This window comes from Oncorhynchus gorbuscha, linkage group LG03 (assembly GCF_021184085.1).
Source record: "Oncorhynchus gorbuscha isolate QuinsamMale2020 ecotype Even-year linkage group LG03, OgorEven_v1.0, whole genome shotgun sequence".
Taxonomy (NCBI): Eukaryota; Metazoa; Chordata; class Actinopteri; order Salmoniformes; family Salmonidae; genus Oncorhynchus; species Oncorhynchus gorbuscha.
Window position 1 is genome coordinate 2,794,848 of NC_060175.1, and position 17,376 is coordinate 2,812,223.

A 17,376-nucleotide genomic window follows, 5' to 3' on the forward strand; every position below is an offset into this window, starting at 1 on the left:
TGCTAGTGTTTCCAAGGCCATTGTTTGAAAATGCTTTCAAAGAGTCTGTTATGAAAAACGTATGGCAGACACGACCTGGTATCTTCTGTCCTCTGACATAGAAATGACCTCCTCAAGGTCTGTGTCCATAAGGGCCCTGGTCAAAAGTAGTGCACTATATAGGGAACCCTGGTCTAAAGTAGTGCACTATATAGGGAACCCTGGTCTAAAGTAGTGCACTATATAGGGAACCCTGGTCTAAAGTAGTGCACTATATAGGGAACCCTGGTCTAAAGTAGTGCACTATATAGGGAACCCTGGTCTAAAGTAGTGCACTATATAGGGAACCCTGGTCTAAAGTAGTGCACTATATAGGGAACCCTGGTCTAAAGTAGTGCACTATATAGGGAACCCTGGTCTAAAGTAGTGCACTATATAGGGAACTGGGTGCCATTTGAGACGTAACCTGGCGTCTCCTCCATCCCCTGACTTGTAGAAACAAGTTTATGAGACAAAATGTTCAGATGTTCCTCTGAAGGAGAAAAGATGTTTCCTCTGAGCAGGTTGGAGGTAACCTGGTGAAACAAGTCTGATCCCTGTCTCTGAGCAGGTTGGAGGTACCCTGATGAAACAAGTCTGATCCCTGTCTCTGAGCAGGTTGAAGGTACCCTGGTGAAACAAGTCTGATCCCTGTCTCTGAGCAGGTTGGAGGTACCCTGATGAAACAAGTCTGATCCCTGTCTCTGAGCAGGTTGGAGGTACCCTGGTGAAACAAGTCTGATCCCTGTCTGAGCAGGTTGGAGGTACCCTGGTGAAACAAGTCTGATCGTTTCCTTCACCATTCTGTTTCACTCCACATATCATTCTAGCCTTTCCCTTTGGGCTCGTTCCACTGGGCTAAGATGAAGGCTCTTCATAGTTCCTCCCTTTGGGCTGGTTCCACTGGGCTAAGATGAAGGCTCTTCATAGTTCCTCCCTTTTGACTAATCCAAACGATCCAACTCCACTACGAAACAAGATGACCAGCACTCACAGACGACATCATTTCTATCAGTTTATTCCACACCAGCAGTTTGGGGGGGGATGGGATGTCTCATCCGTTTGAACTTTTATCTGGCGGCAAGTAGCCTAGCGGTTAAGATCATTGACATAGAGAGAAAATTCTTAGCAACATTTGTTGCGTAGCAATAAAGTTTTCTGATTCTGATTCGTTCAGACTGCTGGCTTAGAGTGAATTGAGAGAAACGACTTGTGAACTAGTAAGTGGTGCCGTCTTCTTCATTCGTCTTTTTTCTCATTGGATGGAATCCAGGAGTCTTTTTCTCATTGGATTGCATCCAGGAGTCTTTTTCTCATTGGATTGCATCCAGGAGTCTTTTTCTCATTGGATGACATCCAGGAGTCTTTTTCTCATTGGATGGCATCCAGGAGTCTTTTTCTCATTGGATGGCATCCAGGAGTCTTTTTCTCATTGGATGGCATCCAGGAGTCTTTTTCTCATTGGATGACATCCAGGAAACAGCACACATTGACGTGCTAATAGTTCCTTTAAGAGTTTATCAGTCTGATTTTATCTTTCCTGGGCTCCAGCTCTAGAGACATAGCCTCCATTGTGACACACAGAGAGACAGACAGCTCCTCCATGTTGGTAGAGAGACAGACAGAAATCTGTAGGTCGAACATCCGGGAACAGGAGACTGGGCCTGGGAACAGGAGACTGGGCCTGGGAACAGGAGACTGTCACATCGTCTACACTGACCACACAGCTGGTTCTTCACAGAAGAAACTACCTCTACACTACGGTCGATGGAACCTAGAGAGAGAGAAGGGGGAAGAGAGAAAAAGAGTGATAGAGGGGGGGAGACAGAGAGAGAGAGAGAAGTGGGAAGAGAGAGAGAGAGAGAGAGAGAGAGAGAGAGAGAGAGAGAGAGAGAGAGAGAGAGAGAGAGAGAGAGAGAGAGAGAGAGAGAGAGAGAGAGAGAGAAAGGGGAAGAGAGAGAGAGAGAGAGAGAGAGAGAGAGAGAGAGAGAGAGAGAGAGAGAGAGAGAGAGAGAGAGAGAGAGAGAGAGAGAGAGAGAGAGAGAGAGAGAGAGAGAGAGAGAGAGAGAGAGAGAGAGAGAGAGAGAGAAAAAAGAGAGAGAAGGGGAGAGAGAGAGAGAGAGAGAGAGAGAGAGAGAGAGAGAGAGAGAGAGAGAGAGAGAGAGAGAGAGAGAGAGAAGGGAAAGAGAGAGTGAGAGAGAGGGGGAGAAGGGGAGAGAGAGGGGGAAGGGGAAGAGAGAGAAAGAAAGAAAGAAAGAAAGAAAGAAAGAAAGAAAGATAAGGGTGTGAGACCGAGAGAGAGAGAGGGGAAGAGGGAGAGAGAAAGAAGTGGGAAGAGAAAGAGAGAGAGAGAGAGAGAGAGAAGGGGGAAGAGAGAAAAGAGAGAGAGAGAGAGAGAGAGAGAGAGAGAGAGAGAGAGAGAGAGAGAGAGAGAGAGAGAGAGAGAGAGAGAGAGAGAGAGAGAGAGAGAGAGGGGGGGAGGGGGAAGAGAGAGAGAGAGAGAGAGAAGCGGGAAGAGAGAGAGAGAGAAGGGGAAAGAGATAGAGAGAGAGAGTGAGAGAGAAGGGGGAAGAGAGAGAGAGAGAAAGAGAGAAGGGGGAAGAGAGAGAGAGAGAAAGAGAGAAGGGGGAAGAGAGAGAGAGAGAGAGAGAGAAGGGGGAAGAGAGAGAGAGAGAGAGAGAGAGAGAGAGAGAAGGGGGAAGAGAGATAGAGGACACTGTCAGTGTTAGAGTATGATCACTTCCCAGAACTTCATCAGAGATCTATTAATAATATTTATTAATAACTGAATGGACAGACGATGTGAGTGCTCTGTCTGAACCATCTATTCATATAGAACATATTGAATAGCTCTGTCCTCTGAGTGCTAGACAGGAATTGTGCTGAATGGTTAGGTAACGCACAGTCCCTTTGTGGAGCTGGCAGAGTTGTATAACTGTGTCAGACAGGAGGGGGGTCTGGAGTCAGCAGAGGAGAGGAGAGCAAAGCTTTGGCTAAATGTGTCCTCATCTCCCCGGTTCTGTGTGATTCAGCAAAACGTACTGCTAATATCTGACTTAGCAGTACTCATTCTAGCAGTCTGTACAGTGCATGTACACACTGGCTAGGTGACATTAGTTTGTCCATTACCTCAGACTCACCTTGTCAGGTGCTTGCTGGAATTGTGAACCTCCATCTCGTTGCTCTTGAACTCATTCAGCTCCTTCCTTATTGCTGCCTGGAGAACACAACACCAATGTCAATAACAACAACAGCACAGTCAACAACAATAACAACAACAGCACAGTCAACAACAACAGCACAGTCAACAACAATAACAACAACAGCACAGTCAACAACAACAGCACAGTCAACAACAATAACAACAACAGCACAGTCAACAACAATAACAACAGCACAGTCAACAACAATAACAACAAAATCAGCACAGTCAACAACAATAACAACAACACAGTCAACAACAATAACAACAACAACAGCACAGTCAACAACAATAACAACAACACAGTCAACAACAACAGCACAGTCAACAACAATAACAACAACACAGTCAACAACAATAACAACAACAACAACAGCACAGTCAACAACAACAGCACAGTCAACAACAATAACAACAGCACAGTCAACAACAATAACAACAACAACAGCACAGTCAATAACAACAACAATAACAACAGCACAGTCAATAACAACAATAACAACAACAGCACAGTCAACAACAATAACAACAACACCAATGTCAATAACAACAACAGCACAGTCAACAACAATAACAACAACAGCACAGTCAACAACAACAGCACAGTCAACAACAATAACAACAACAGCACAGTCAACAACAATAACAACAGCACAGTCAACAACAATAACAACAAAATCAGCACAGTCAACAACAATAACAACAACACAGTCAACAACAATAACAACAACAGCACAGTCAACAACAATAACAACAACACAGTCAACAACAACAGCACAGTCAACAACAATAACAACAACACAGTCAACAACAATAACAACAACAACAACAGCACAGTCAACAACACAGTCAACAACAGCACAGTCAACAACAATAACAACAACAACAGCACAGTCAATAACAACAACAATAACAACAGCACAGTCAATAACAACAATAACAACAACAGCACAGTCAACAACAATAACAACAACACAGTCAACAATAACAGCAGAGTCAACAACAATAACAGCAACACAGTCAACAACAATAACAACAACAACAGCTCAGCTGCACAGATGTGTGTGTGTGTGTGTGTGTGTGTGTGTGTGTGTGTGTGTGTGTGTGTGTGTGTGTGTGTGTGTGTGTGTGTGTGTGTGTGTGTGTGTGTGTGTGTGTGTGTGTGTGTGTGTGTGTGTGTGTGTGTGTGTTGAGCTGACCTTGTCTGAAGCAGACAGCCTGGTCCAGGGTTTGTCTGCCCTGCGGTCGTAGTCCTGAGCCTTGGCCACCTCAACATAGTCACTGAAACGAATCAGTATCTTCCTGTCCCTCAACTCATCTACTGTAGGACGCTGGTTCAACTTCCTGTTGAGTCTCTGTTTGATCTCTCTCCTCTCCTCCTGCTCTGACTGGTCGTTCCTCTCTGGAGGAAAAACACAACACATTAGAAACAATATTGACCTGTGATCTAGTATCTGAATCCTGACGTGACTGGAGACAAATTAAAGTTAGTGTGTGTGTGTGTGTGTGTGTGTGTGTGTGTGTGTGTGTGTGTGTGTGTGTGTGTGTGTGTGTGTGTGTGTGTGTGTGTGTGTGTGCGTGCGTGCGTGCGTGCGTGCGTGCGTGCGTGCGTGCGTGCGTGCGTGCGTGCGTGCGTGCGTGTGTGTTGCATCCGTCTGTGTCTCTGTATGGGCTTACCAGCTGACTGCTGGTAATTATTATTATTATTAATAATATATACTGTATTACATAACATAGTAGATTACTTTTTTCGTTTGGGTTTTTTAGGGACAAAAGCACTCCAGGATTAGTCAACTGCAGGGAATTTGATATTGAGATATTAAGTGGAACAAAAAGCTCTTTATTTTTTTGTGCAAAAAAGATCGAATGCTAAAATGTGTTTGAATGTCCCTTACTCTCTTTTAACCAGTTGTGAAGCGAGCTGGCACAAAATACACATTCCATATAGGCTTAGGCAATGGGATATCTTTCTGCATAATGTGTAAAAACTACTTTGTAATCATTTTTAAATAATATTTATCAATAGTAGCCCAATGTTCGACAATAGTGATATTTATTTGTAAAATAAAATTTAAAAAAACATGAATTCGGAAATGTAGATGCATTTAAGAAAGCTGAGGTATAAAACTGCAATTCTGCAGTTCAATGTAACATGTCTTTATCACCATGGCAATAAATATAAGAATAATAATTGAATAATATGGAGGAGCTGTTGGTATAATCAGTTATGAGCTATGTAATACATATGCTAATGATACTCACGTTTGAGGATGTTCCGACTTTCCAGCTCCTCTACCGCGGGTCTCTGGCTCAGCCGCCTGCGGAAAAACACCAGAATGATGTTCTGAACCATGTCGTTGTATGATTGTCCGCTTCTCGGTGCTCCGGTAACAGTCTCTGACAGACAGACTGGTTCACCTAGCAGCAGCAGTCAAGGATGTTTGAGTCGGAGTGTAGAGCCGCTCCACGATCGACATTTCCTAGTGTCCCATCTGGAGTTTACTAGCAACCCTCTTCTGTGACTGAACCGAGAGCGCCTCCACATCGGGGTAGAAGACAAGGTGCGTGGTTTATCACGCTACAAACACAAAGCCCCTTATGCAGAATGCATATACAGAATATAAAGCGTCCCTTTTCCCTTACAAACTATTTTCCCAAGATCCGCTATGCAGGATAAAATAGTGTGGATAGTGTCATCGAGACCGGGAAATAAAAGGGATGAATGTGTAGCCTGTAAGATCTCGCACGGCAGGACTGAGCTCCCTCCGTGTCTATGGCAGTATGATGAGTGCTCTGCTCTACTCTGCTGTCGGTAATGTATTCTGCCTGGCTACTGACGCGACGCTGCTGTCCACTGGGCTGTGGTGCTGGGGAGCCTTTTTACTACAGTGTAGCAGCATCACCGGGAGGAGGGGGGAGGGTTGTTGCTACGTAGATAGGAAATTCCCACTCACGCTCCAAACAGTGCAAGCCTTGAAAAATGCTGCAGTCAGGGATTCAGCAGGCGGGCGGGCGGGCGGGCAGACTGCCCTCCCTTTACCTCCTCTCCACTCCCATCCCCTCCTGATCCAAGACAGAGACTGGGGATTGATTTCAGAAAGGAGTTTCCTTCTACTAACCTTATCTGACAGATTAGATTTCAACACAATGATGTAGATGACATTCCTAAACTAATTTAAAACAGTACAACAGGCAGACAACCTCGTTATCTACTTGCTATTTGCGGGTTGTTTTACACACTGCAGAATCAACCACTATAGTGCCCTCATACATGTAAAGCCTATCTCCGGCTCTGGTTAGACAGGCAAAACCATTATGTTATATCAAGCCACTATGTTATAATCAGTGCTTAATTTGTAAATCGTGAGATACCGGAACACATAGTGAGCCTAGAGGGGGGTGATCTGTGGAGTTCTGAGGTACCAGAATACATGAGAGAAAATCACCTTTATAATCATCATGCATATCATCGCATTTGCGTCGTGGCATAGAACAGTAGAGTAGAGGAAGTTGCACACATGGAGAACATTTTTAGTAGCCTAAGGTCCGGGAAAATGTTGGCCTTTTAAAAACGCATTCCATGCAATTCTACGTCATTTTTCATGACTGCAGACTTCGGCAGAATATTTCTAAGTACCTCACAATTGATCGAAATGGCAGGGCACTTTGACACTGACAAACTGAGAATCTGAGATCAATAAAAAACGATCTTGTATTGAATCAATCAACAGCCTGGGAGTGTGGAGACACATAATATAGGTTACAAAATGAGGAAATTATAGTCCTAAAAATGCTTTCCAGTTCCACTGACTCTCTCAATGATGCGCAGCTCACTAGCTGCTGAATGTTAAAAAAAGCTTCTCTCTCTCTTTTGTAAAATATATTTGGAAGTTGATTAAATATTCTGGCTAACCTACAGCAGTTCTCTTTTCAGCTGTAGTCATTTGCTTTCCAACCTGTGTTTTCGCTCTATTGTTTAAAAAAATTAATGTTTTGTCTGACAAATTTTCTGTGCGTTCCCGACTATAGGCAATTCCTAGTTATTGGGATAAAATCCTCCGTGGCTAAATTATAGGCCTTCTCACGGTGTAGTGGGCTATTCTGAATGATTTCATTTCTTTAGACAGTAGTAATACTGTACTTTGGATAATGTTGAGTGTAGGATGTTTGTAAGACTCGCTGTAACACGTGTAATTCATGCAATCAGGAGCGAGGATCGTGTGATTCATATGTATTTGTATTTTTATTGAACCTTTATTGAACTAGACCCCCTCCGTCCCCTCCGTCCCCTCTGTCCCCTCCATCCCCTCCATCCCCTCCGTCCCCTCCATCCCCTCCGTCCCCTCCGTCCCCTCCATCCCCTCCAATTTGCATTCCGCACAAACAGATCCAAAGTTTGCGGACGACACAACAGTGTTACCAACGACGACGAGACGGCCTACAAGGAGGAGGTGAGGGCCCTCGGAGTGTGGTGTCAGGAAAATAACCTCACACTCAACGACAGCAAAACAAAGGAGATGATTGTGGACTTCAGGAAACACATCGATGGGACAGTAGTGGAGAGGGTAGTAAGTTTTAAGTTCCTCGGGGTACACATCACAGACAAACTGGATTGGTCCACCCACACAGACCGCATCGTGAAGAAGGCGCAGCAGCGCCTCTTCAACCTCAGGAGGCTGAAGAAATTCGGCTTGTCACCAAAAGCACTCACAAACTTCTACAGAGGCACAATCGAGAGCATCCTGTCGGGCTGTATCACCGCCTGATACGGCAACTGCTCCGCCCTCAACCGTAAGGCTCTCCAGAGGGTAGTGAGGTCTGCACAACGCATCACCGGGGGCAAATTACCTGCCCTCCAGGACACCTACACCACTAGATGTCACAGGAAGGCCATAAAGATCATCAAGGACAACAACCACCCGAGCCACTGCCTGTTCACCCCGCTATCATCCAGAAGGCGAGGTCAGTTCAGGTGCATCAAAGCTGGGACCGAGAGACTGAAAAACAGCTTCTATCTCAAGGCCATCAGACTGTTAAACAGCCACCACTAACATTGAGTGGCTGCTGCCAACACACTGACTCAACTCCAGCTACTTTAATAATGGGAATTGATGGGAATTGATGTAAAATATATCACTAGCCACTTTAAACAATGCTACTTAATATAATGTTTACATACCCTACATTATTTATCTCATATGTATATGTATATACTGCCCCCAGGTGGTGAGGGTAGGTAACAACACATCTGCCACGCTGATCCTCAACACGGGGCCCTTCAGGGATGTGTGCTCAGTCCCCTCCTGTACTCCCTGTTCACCCACGACTGCGTGAACTCCAACACCATCATTAAGTTTGTGATGACACACAGCGGTAGGCCTGATCACTGACAACGATGAGACAGCCAATAGGGAGGAGGTCAGAGACCTGCCCGTGTGGTGCCAGAACAACAACCTCTCCCTCAAGACAAAGGAGATGATTGTGGCCTACAGGAAAAGTATATAGCCTCCACATTGACTCTGTACCAGTACCCCTGTATATAGCCTCCACATTGACTCTGTACCGGTACCCTCTGTATATAGCCTCCACATTGACTCTGTTCCGGTACCCCCTGTATATAGCCTCCACATTGACTCTGTACCGGTACCCCTTGTATATAGCCTCCACATTGACTCTGTACCAGTACCCTCTGTATATAGCCTCCACATTGACTCTGTTCCGGTACCCCCTGTATATAGCCTCCACATTGACTCTGTTCCGGTACCCCTTGTATATAGCACCCACATTGACTCTGTACCGGTACCCCCTGTATATAGCCTCCACATTGACTCTGTACCGGTACCCTCTGTATATAGCCTCCACATTGACTCTGTACCGGTACCCCCTGTATATAGCCTCCACATTGACTCTGTACCGGTACCCTCTGTATATAGCCTCCACATTGACTCTGTTCCGGTACCCTCTGTATATAGCCTCCACATTGACTCTGTACCGGTACCCCCTGTATATAGCCTCCACATTGACTCTGTACCGGTACCCTCTGTATATAGCCTCCACATTGACTCTGTTCCGGTACCCCCTGTATATAGCCTCCACATTGACTCTGTTCCGGTACCCCCTGTATATAGCCTCCACATTGACTCTGTACCGTAATACCCTGTATATAGCCTCCACATTGACTCTGTACCGGTACCCCCTGTATATAGCCTCCACATTGACTCTGTACCGTAATACCCTGTATATAGCACCCACATTGACTCTGTACCGGTACACCCTGTATATAGCCTCCACATTGACTCTGTACCGTAATACCCTGTATATAGCCTCCACATTGACTCTGTACCGTAATACCCTGTATATAGCCTCCACACTGACTCTGTACCGTAATACCCTGTATATAGCCTCCACATTGACTCTGTACCGGCACCCCCTGTTTTTACCGTCCCTGTAACAATCGCTTCTGCTGAGAGATCATTTAATAAATTAAAATCCCTAATGAATTACCTATGAAGCATCAGGTATGAGCTTAAGAACACCTGAGTAAGTTCCCGAGTCGGCACTGGCGCCGTTGTATCCTTGACAACCACCACATTACATCACCCATATCCCCTGATACTTTCAATCAGTTAAAAGCACTATAACGGTCACATTCCTGAAGCCCAAGAAACAAACACTTATCTTCCTAGAACATATGGAAATTAAAAAAGGTTTATGAAGGACTTTTTGAAGGGGCTACTGTCAAAATGATCAATTATAGACGTCGATGACATGTGCATTTTCCCCCAGAGCTCATGGGCCGCCTCGGTCCAGCCAACGTAGTTGTCACATCTTTAGATCTCCCCTCTCTAAATATGTAATGGATATTTCCATCTCTGTCCATGAAACCGCTTGTTTGTGCGGTGACAATTTTTTAAATTTGTTTTCCAGCAAATAGCGTTTTGGAACATTCTAGACCTAATGCTGTGTGCACATTGCTGCGAAGAAATGTGAAGAAATATTAGTTGATCAACATTCTAAACATTCTGCTCCGTTCCATCAGCCTTATGAATGGACATGGTGTGTTCCTCCACTACACTACCTTGATACGCATCCTGGGAATGCCCACTGAAAAATAAATGGGTCTATTGCGTATACCTGCAAATACCATCCAACACACAAAAAATAAAATATAATATATGCCATTTAGCAGACGCTTTTATCCAAAGCGACTTACAGAGCGACTTACAGTCATGTGTCATGTGTGCATGTGTGCACCACTGATAAGGCCCGCATGGGGGGTTGTTGGGTTGCTGGATGATGTTTCACTCGTCTGCAGGTCACCAGGGAGGATTCCACAGTCTCTCAGAAGAATATACAGTGGGGCATAAAAGTATTTAGTCAGCCACCAATTGTGCAAGTCCTCCCACTTAAAATGATGAGAGAGGCTTGTAATTTTTATCATGGGTACACTTTCTCAAAATGAGAAAAAAAAATCCAGAAAATCACATTGTAGGATTTCTAATGCATTTATTTGCAAATTATGGTGGAAAATAAGTATTTGATCAATAACAAAAGTTTATCTCAATACTTTGTTATATACCCTTTGTTGGTAATGACAGAGGTCAAACGTTTTCTGTAAGTCTTCACAAGGTTTTCACACACCGTTGCTGGTATTTTGGCCTATTCTTCCATGCAGATCTCCTCTAGAGCAGTGATGTTTTGGGGCTGTTGCTGGGCAACACAGACTTTCAACTCCCTCCAAAGATTTTCTATGGGGTTGAGATCTGGAGACTGGCTAGGCCACTCCAGGACCTTGAAATGCTTCTTACGAAGCCACTCCTTCGTTGCCCGGGTGGTGTGTTTGGCATCATTGTCATGCTGAAAGACCCAGCCACGTTTCATCTTCGATGCCCTTGCTGATGGAAGGAGGTTTTCACTCAAAATCTCACGATACATGGCCCCATTCATTCTTTACTTTACACGGATCAGTTGTCCTGGTCCCTTTGCAGAAAAACAGCCCCAAAGCATGATGTTTCCACCCCCATGCTTCACAGTAGGTATGGTGTTCTTTGGATGCAACTCAGGAAGTTTAGATTTTTATGTGCTATGCGCTTCAGCACTCGCCGGTGCTGTTCTGGGAGCTTGTGTGGCCTACCACTTCACGGCTGAGCCGTTGTTGCTCCTAGACATTACCACTTCACAATAACAACACTAACAGTTAACCGGGGAAGCTTTAGCAGGGTATAAATTTGACGAACTGACTTGTTAGAAAGGTGGCATCCTATGACGGTGACACATTGAAAGTCACTGAGCTCTTCAGTACGGGCCATTCTACTGCCAATGTTTATCGATGGAGATTACATAGCTGTGAGCTCGATTTTATACACCTGTCGGCCGGCCGCACGCACGCACGCACGCACGCACACACACACACACAGTAGCAGGCTGTGTGTTGATGACTGCATCATCTCCTTCTGTCACGCTCTCTGAATAGAACTCATTTCTATATATAGAACAAAACTGCTAATTAAAACAGATGGAAATAAAACAAGCCGTCCTGACAGAGAGAGGTACCCCTGGGACACACCAGGATGTCCCTGTCCTGACAGAGAGAGGTACCCCTGGGACACACCAGGATGTCCCTGTCCTGACAGAGAGAGGTACCCCTGGGACACACCAGGATGTCCCTGTCCTGACAGAGAGAGGTACCCCTGGGACACACCAGGATGTCCCTGTCCTGACAGAGAGAGTACCCCTGGGACACACCAGGATGTCCCTGTCCTGACAGAGAGAGGTACCCCTGGGACACACCAGGATGTCCCTGTCCTGACAGAGAGAGGTACCCCTGGGACACACCAGGATGTCCCTGTCCTGACAGAGAGAGGTACCCCTGGGACACACCAGGATGTCCCCGTCCTGACAGAGAGAGGTACCCCTGGGACACACCAGGATGTCCCCGTCCTGACAGAGGGAGGTACCCCTGGGACACACCAGGATGTCCCCGTCCTGACAGAGGGAGGTACCCCTGGGACACACCAGGATGTCCCCGTCCTGACAGAGAGAGGTACCCCTGGGACACACCAGGATGTCCCTGTCCTGACAGAGAGAGGTACCCCTGGGACACACCAGGATGTCCCTGTCCTGACAGAGAGAGGTACCCCTGGGACACACCAGGATGTCCCTGTCCTGACAGAGAGAGGTACCCCTGGGGCACACCAGGATGTCCCCGTCCTGACAGAGAGAGGTACCCCTGGGGCACACCAGGATGTCCCCGTCCTGACAGAGAGAGGTACCCCTGGGGCACACCAGGATGTCCCCGTCCTGACAGAGAGAGGTACCCCTGGGGCACACCAGGATGTCCCCGTCCTGACAGAGAGAGGTACCCCTGGGACACACCAGGATGTCCCCGTCCTGACAGAGAGAGGTACCCCTGGGACACACCAGGATGTCCCCGTCCTGACAGAGAGAGGTACCCCTGGGACACACCAGGATGTCCCTGTCCTGACAGAGAGAGGTACCCCTGGGACACACCAGGATGTCCCTGTCCTGACAGAGAGAGGTACCCCTGGGGCACACCAGGATGTCCCTGTCCTGACAGAGAGAGGTACCCCTGGGGCACACCAGGATGTCCCTGTCCTGACAGAGAGAGGTACCCCTGGGACACACCAGGATGTCCCTGTCCTGACAGAGAGAGGTACCCCTGGGACACACCAGGATGTCCCTGTCCTGACAGAGAGAGGTACCCCTGGGACACACCAGGATGTCCCTGTCCTGACAGAGAGAAGTACCCCTGGGACACACCAGGATGTCCCTGTCCTGACAGAGAGAGGTACCCCTGGGACACACCAGGATGTCCCTGTCCTGACAGAGAGAGGTACCCCTGGGACACACCAGGATGTCCCTGTCCTGACAGAGAGAGGTACCCCTGGGACACACCAGGATGTCCCTGTCCTGACAGAGAGAGGTACCCCTGGGACACACCAGGATGTCCCTGTCCTGACAGAGAGAGGTACCCCTGGGACACACCAGGATGTCCCTGTCCTGACAGAGAGAGGTACCCCTGGGACACACCAGGATGTCCCTGTCCAGACAGAGAGAGGTACCCCTGGGGCACACCAGGATGTCCCAGACTGGTCTATATAAAAGCCCAATGTCTGTCCCTGCCATGTCCCTGTCCAGACAGAGACACATAGAGTAGGACACCTGTGGTACTGAACAAAAATACAACAGCCATTTTCAGCTGTGACGAGGACACCACATGGTAGGGACCATTGAGACGTCTACACACACTCTGCGCCGGGAGGGTGGAGGTTTCCACGTGCTTATTGGGACATGATATAACATAGTCTAAAAACAACATAGAAACTAGAATCATCCAGAAAAGCATGAATGATGATGCTTCTACATAGTTGCATTATCTCAGGAAGGAAAGGTTGACTCTGTAACACAGGGACAATGACCAGGGCAGCAACCACACCCACAGTGCCCTTCTGTCCCTGCCTCTCCTCTGTCAGTCTACAGAGTTCCTGGTCATTTGGAGCATCTCCTCTGCTTGTCAGAGCCAAGGACTTCCCTCCCAGAACAGAGCAGCGCTAATTCAGTGTAGCGAAGAGGACGGGAAGGAGACGGAGCGAGGACGAGTATAGGAGTTGGCGTCAAAGTCCTGACATGGCCTAGTTACACGCTATACCGGAGAGAGAGACACGGAGACAGAGACACTGGATCAGAGTACAAACACACACGGAACTACCTCCTCTGTATGAGTCTATGGTACTGTATTTGGTTTGAAGTAGACTTGATGTTGTCGGTGAAGTTGTTGAGAAGTCTAAAGTCCACTTTAGACAAAGTCCACTTTCGACACAATAAAACACAGATACCCTAAAACACAGTAGCCTAGGATGTAACCCCAACACTATCATAGGACCTAACCCCAACACTAGCCTAGGCCCTAACTAACCCCAACACTAGCCTAGGCCCTAACTAACCCCAACACTAGCCTAGGACCTAACCCCAACACTAGCCTAGGCCCTAACTAACCCCAACACTAGCCTAGGCCCTAACTAACCCAAACACTAGCATAGGACCTAACCCCAACACTAGCATAGGACCTAACTAACCCCAATACTAGACTAGGACCTAACTAACTCCAACACTAGACTATGATCTAACCCCATCCCTAGCATAGGACCTAACTAACCCCAATACTAGACTAGGACATAACTAACCCCAACACTAGACTAGGACATACCCCAACACTAGACTAGGACGTAACCCCAACACTAGCCTAGTACGTAACCCCAAGACTAGACTAGGATGTAACACCAATAGTAGACTATGATCTAACCCCAACACTAGACTAGGACGTAACCCCAACACTAGACTATGATCTAACCCCAACACTAGACTAGGACGTAACACCAACACTAGCATAGGACCTAACTAACCCCAACACTAGACTAGGACCTAACTAACCCCAACACTAGCATAGGACCTAACTAACACCAACAGTAGACTATGATCTAACCACAACAGTAGACTATGATCTAACCCCAACACTAGACTAGGACGTAACCCCAACACTAGACTAGGACGTAACCCCAACACTAGCATAGGAACTAACCCCAACACTAGACTAGGACTTACGTCCCCAACACTAGACTAGGACTTACGTCCACCAACACTAGACTAGGACTTAACCCCAACAGTAGACTATGATCTAACCCCAACACTAGACTATGATCTAACCCCAACACTAGACTAGGACTTAACGTCCCCAACACTAGACTAGGACTTACGTCCCCAACACTAGACTAGGACGTAACCCCAACACTAGACTAGGATCTAACTAACCCCAACACTAGACTAGGACGTAACCCCAACACTAGACTATGATCTAACGCCATCCCTAGCATAGGACGTAACCCCAACACTAGACTAGGGGCGGCAGGGTAGCCTAGAGACTAGGAAGTAACCTAAAGAATAGGACGTAACCTCAACACTAGACTAGGACGTAACCCCAACACTAGACTAGGATGTAACCCCAATACTAGACTAGGATCTAACCCCAACACTAGCCTAGGTCCTAATCCCAACACTAGCCTAGGACGTAACCCCAACACTAGCATAGGACGTAACCCCAACACTAGACTAGGACCTAACTAACCCCAACACTAGCCTAGGACATAACCCTAATACTAGACTAGGATCTAACCCAAACACTAGCCTAGGATCTAACTTACCCAAACACTAGTCTGGGATCTAACCCCAAAACTAGCCTGGGATCTAACTCCAACACTAGTCAGGGATCTAACCCCAACACTAGCCTATGATCTAACTAACCAACACTAGTCTGGGATCTAACCCCAACACTAGTCTGGGATCTAACCCCAACACTAGTCTGGGATCTAACCCTGACTCTAGCCTATGATCTAACTAACCAACACTGGTCTGGGATCTAAGCCCAACACTAGCCTATGATCTAACTAACCAACACTAGTCAGGGATCTAACTAACCAACACTAGTCAGGGATCTAACCCCAACACTAGTCTGGGATCTAACCCTGACTCTAGCCTATGATCTAACTAACCAACACTGGTCTGGGATCTAAGCCCAACACTAGCCTATGATCTAACTAACCAACACTAGTCAGGGATCTAACCCCAACACTAGTCTGGGATCTAACCCCAACACTAGTCTGGGATCTAACTAACCAACACTAGTCAGGGATCTAACCCCAACACTAGTCTGGGATCTAACCCCAACACTGGTCTGGGATCTAAGCCCAACACTAGCCTATGATCTAACTAACCAACACTAGTCAGGGATCTAACCCCAACACTAGTCTGGGATCTAACCCCAACACTAGCCTAAGACCTAACTAAACCCAACACTAGCATAGGACCTAACCCAAACACTAGTCTAGGACCTAACTAACACAGACACTAGCTTAAGACCTAACTAAACATAACACTAGCCTAAGAATTAACTAACCAACAAACACTAGCCTAGGGGATCTAAACAAACCCCAATACTAGCCTAGGATCTAAAAACCCCAATACTAGCCTAGGACCTAACCAAACCCCAACACTAGCATAGGACCTAACCAAACCCCAATACTAGCCTAGGACCTAACCAAACCCCAGATACTAGCCTAGGACCTAACTAAACCCCAACACTAGCCTAGGATTAACCAAACCCCAATACTAGCCTAGGATCTAACCAAACCCCAATACTAGCCTAGGATCTAACCAAACCCCAATACTAGCCTAGGACCTAACCAACCCCCAACAGTCCTGCCAATCCAGGACCTAACCAAACCCCAATACTAGCCTAGGATCTAACCAAACCCCAATACAGAGGAAGGTACCTAGGACCTAAAAACCCCAATTGCCTCCTAAAGACTACTAGCAGGACCAACCAAACAATTCAGCCTGGACTGTTCTCTTTGCTACCTAGGCAACTTCAAGCCTAGGTACTGGCCTAGCACCAAGTGTAGGTCCAAACACTAGATCCTAACCCCAACACTAATAACAGCTTACTACCCACAAGTCATAAAACTGACTGTTAATCATATTGCCACACCCTGTCACGACGGGACTAACTGTGACTGTGGACATACCCCAATCAGACGTAACAGAGCCTAGAGAACCCCAAACTAGACTAGGAGTAAAGTAGTAGACTATGATAACTAACACTGCACAACCAAACTGACTATGAAGCCCAACACAATACAGGGCCAACACTAGCAATAGGACACTATACCAGACAACCCAAAACCACAGGGTGTCCAGTATAGAAAATAAAATATCAACCACGACCTAATATGTACACACGTAACAAAACACAATCACGCACAAAACAACTAGGACAGGTCAAACTACTACATATAGGGAAGCTAATTAAACCAAAACACATACAGGTGAAACTAATGAGACAAAACCAAACAGACAAACGAAGAAGGGATCGGTGGCGGTTGGTAGGACGTAACCCCAACACTAGACTAGGATCTAACTAACCCCAACACTAGACCGCCCGAACAGGACTATGACACCCCCCTCTGTTTTTACATTTCTAGGGGCGCAGGGTCCTCTTTATTATCTATATATATTATATTATATATTATTATTATTATATATATATTATCTATACATGTTCAAATGGCCTCTAACCTGCACAT

General features: G+C 46.5%; 1 protein-coding gene across 5 annotated transcripts in view; it reads right to left on the bottom strand.

Annotated features, from left to right (window-relative positions):
- Positions 1 to 321: 321 nt before the first annotated feature.
- LOC124018304 (phosphatase and actin regulator 3-like) overlaps positions 322 to 17,376 on the bottom strand; it is a 101,608-nt gene continuing 84,553 nt past the window's right edge. For 4 of the 5 annotated variants that reach the window (XM_046333585.1, XM_046333605.1, XM_046333599.1 and 1 more), the window contains 4 exons: positions 5,483 to 5,538; positions 4,420 to 4,622; positions 3,159 to 3,235; positions 322 to 1,792 (listed from right to left, as the gene is read on the bottom strand). In XM_046333585.1, the coding sequence (XP_046189541.1) occupies positions 1,777 to 1,792; positions 3,159 to 3,235; positions 4,420 to 4,622; positions 5,483 to 5,538 (352 nt within the window). In that variant the 3' untranslated portion in view covers positions 322 to 1,776. Of the gene's footprint in view, positions 1,793 to 3,147; positions 3,236 to 4,419; positions 4,623 to 5,482; positions 5,539 to 17,376 lie in introns of all 5 variants that reach the window. The other variant, XM_046333593.1, reaches the window with a different exon arrangement.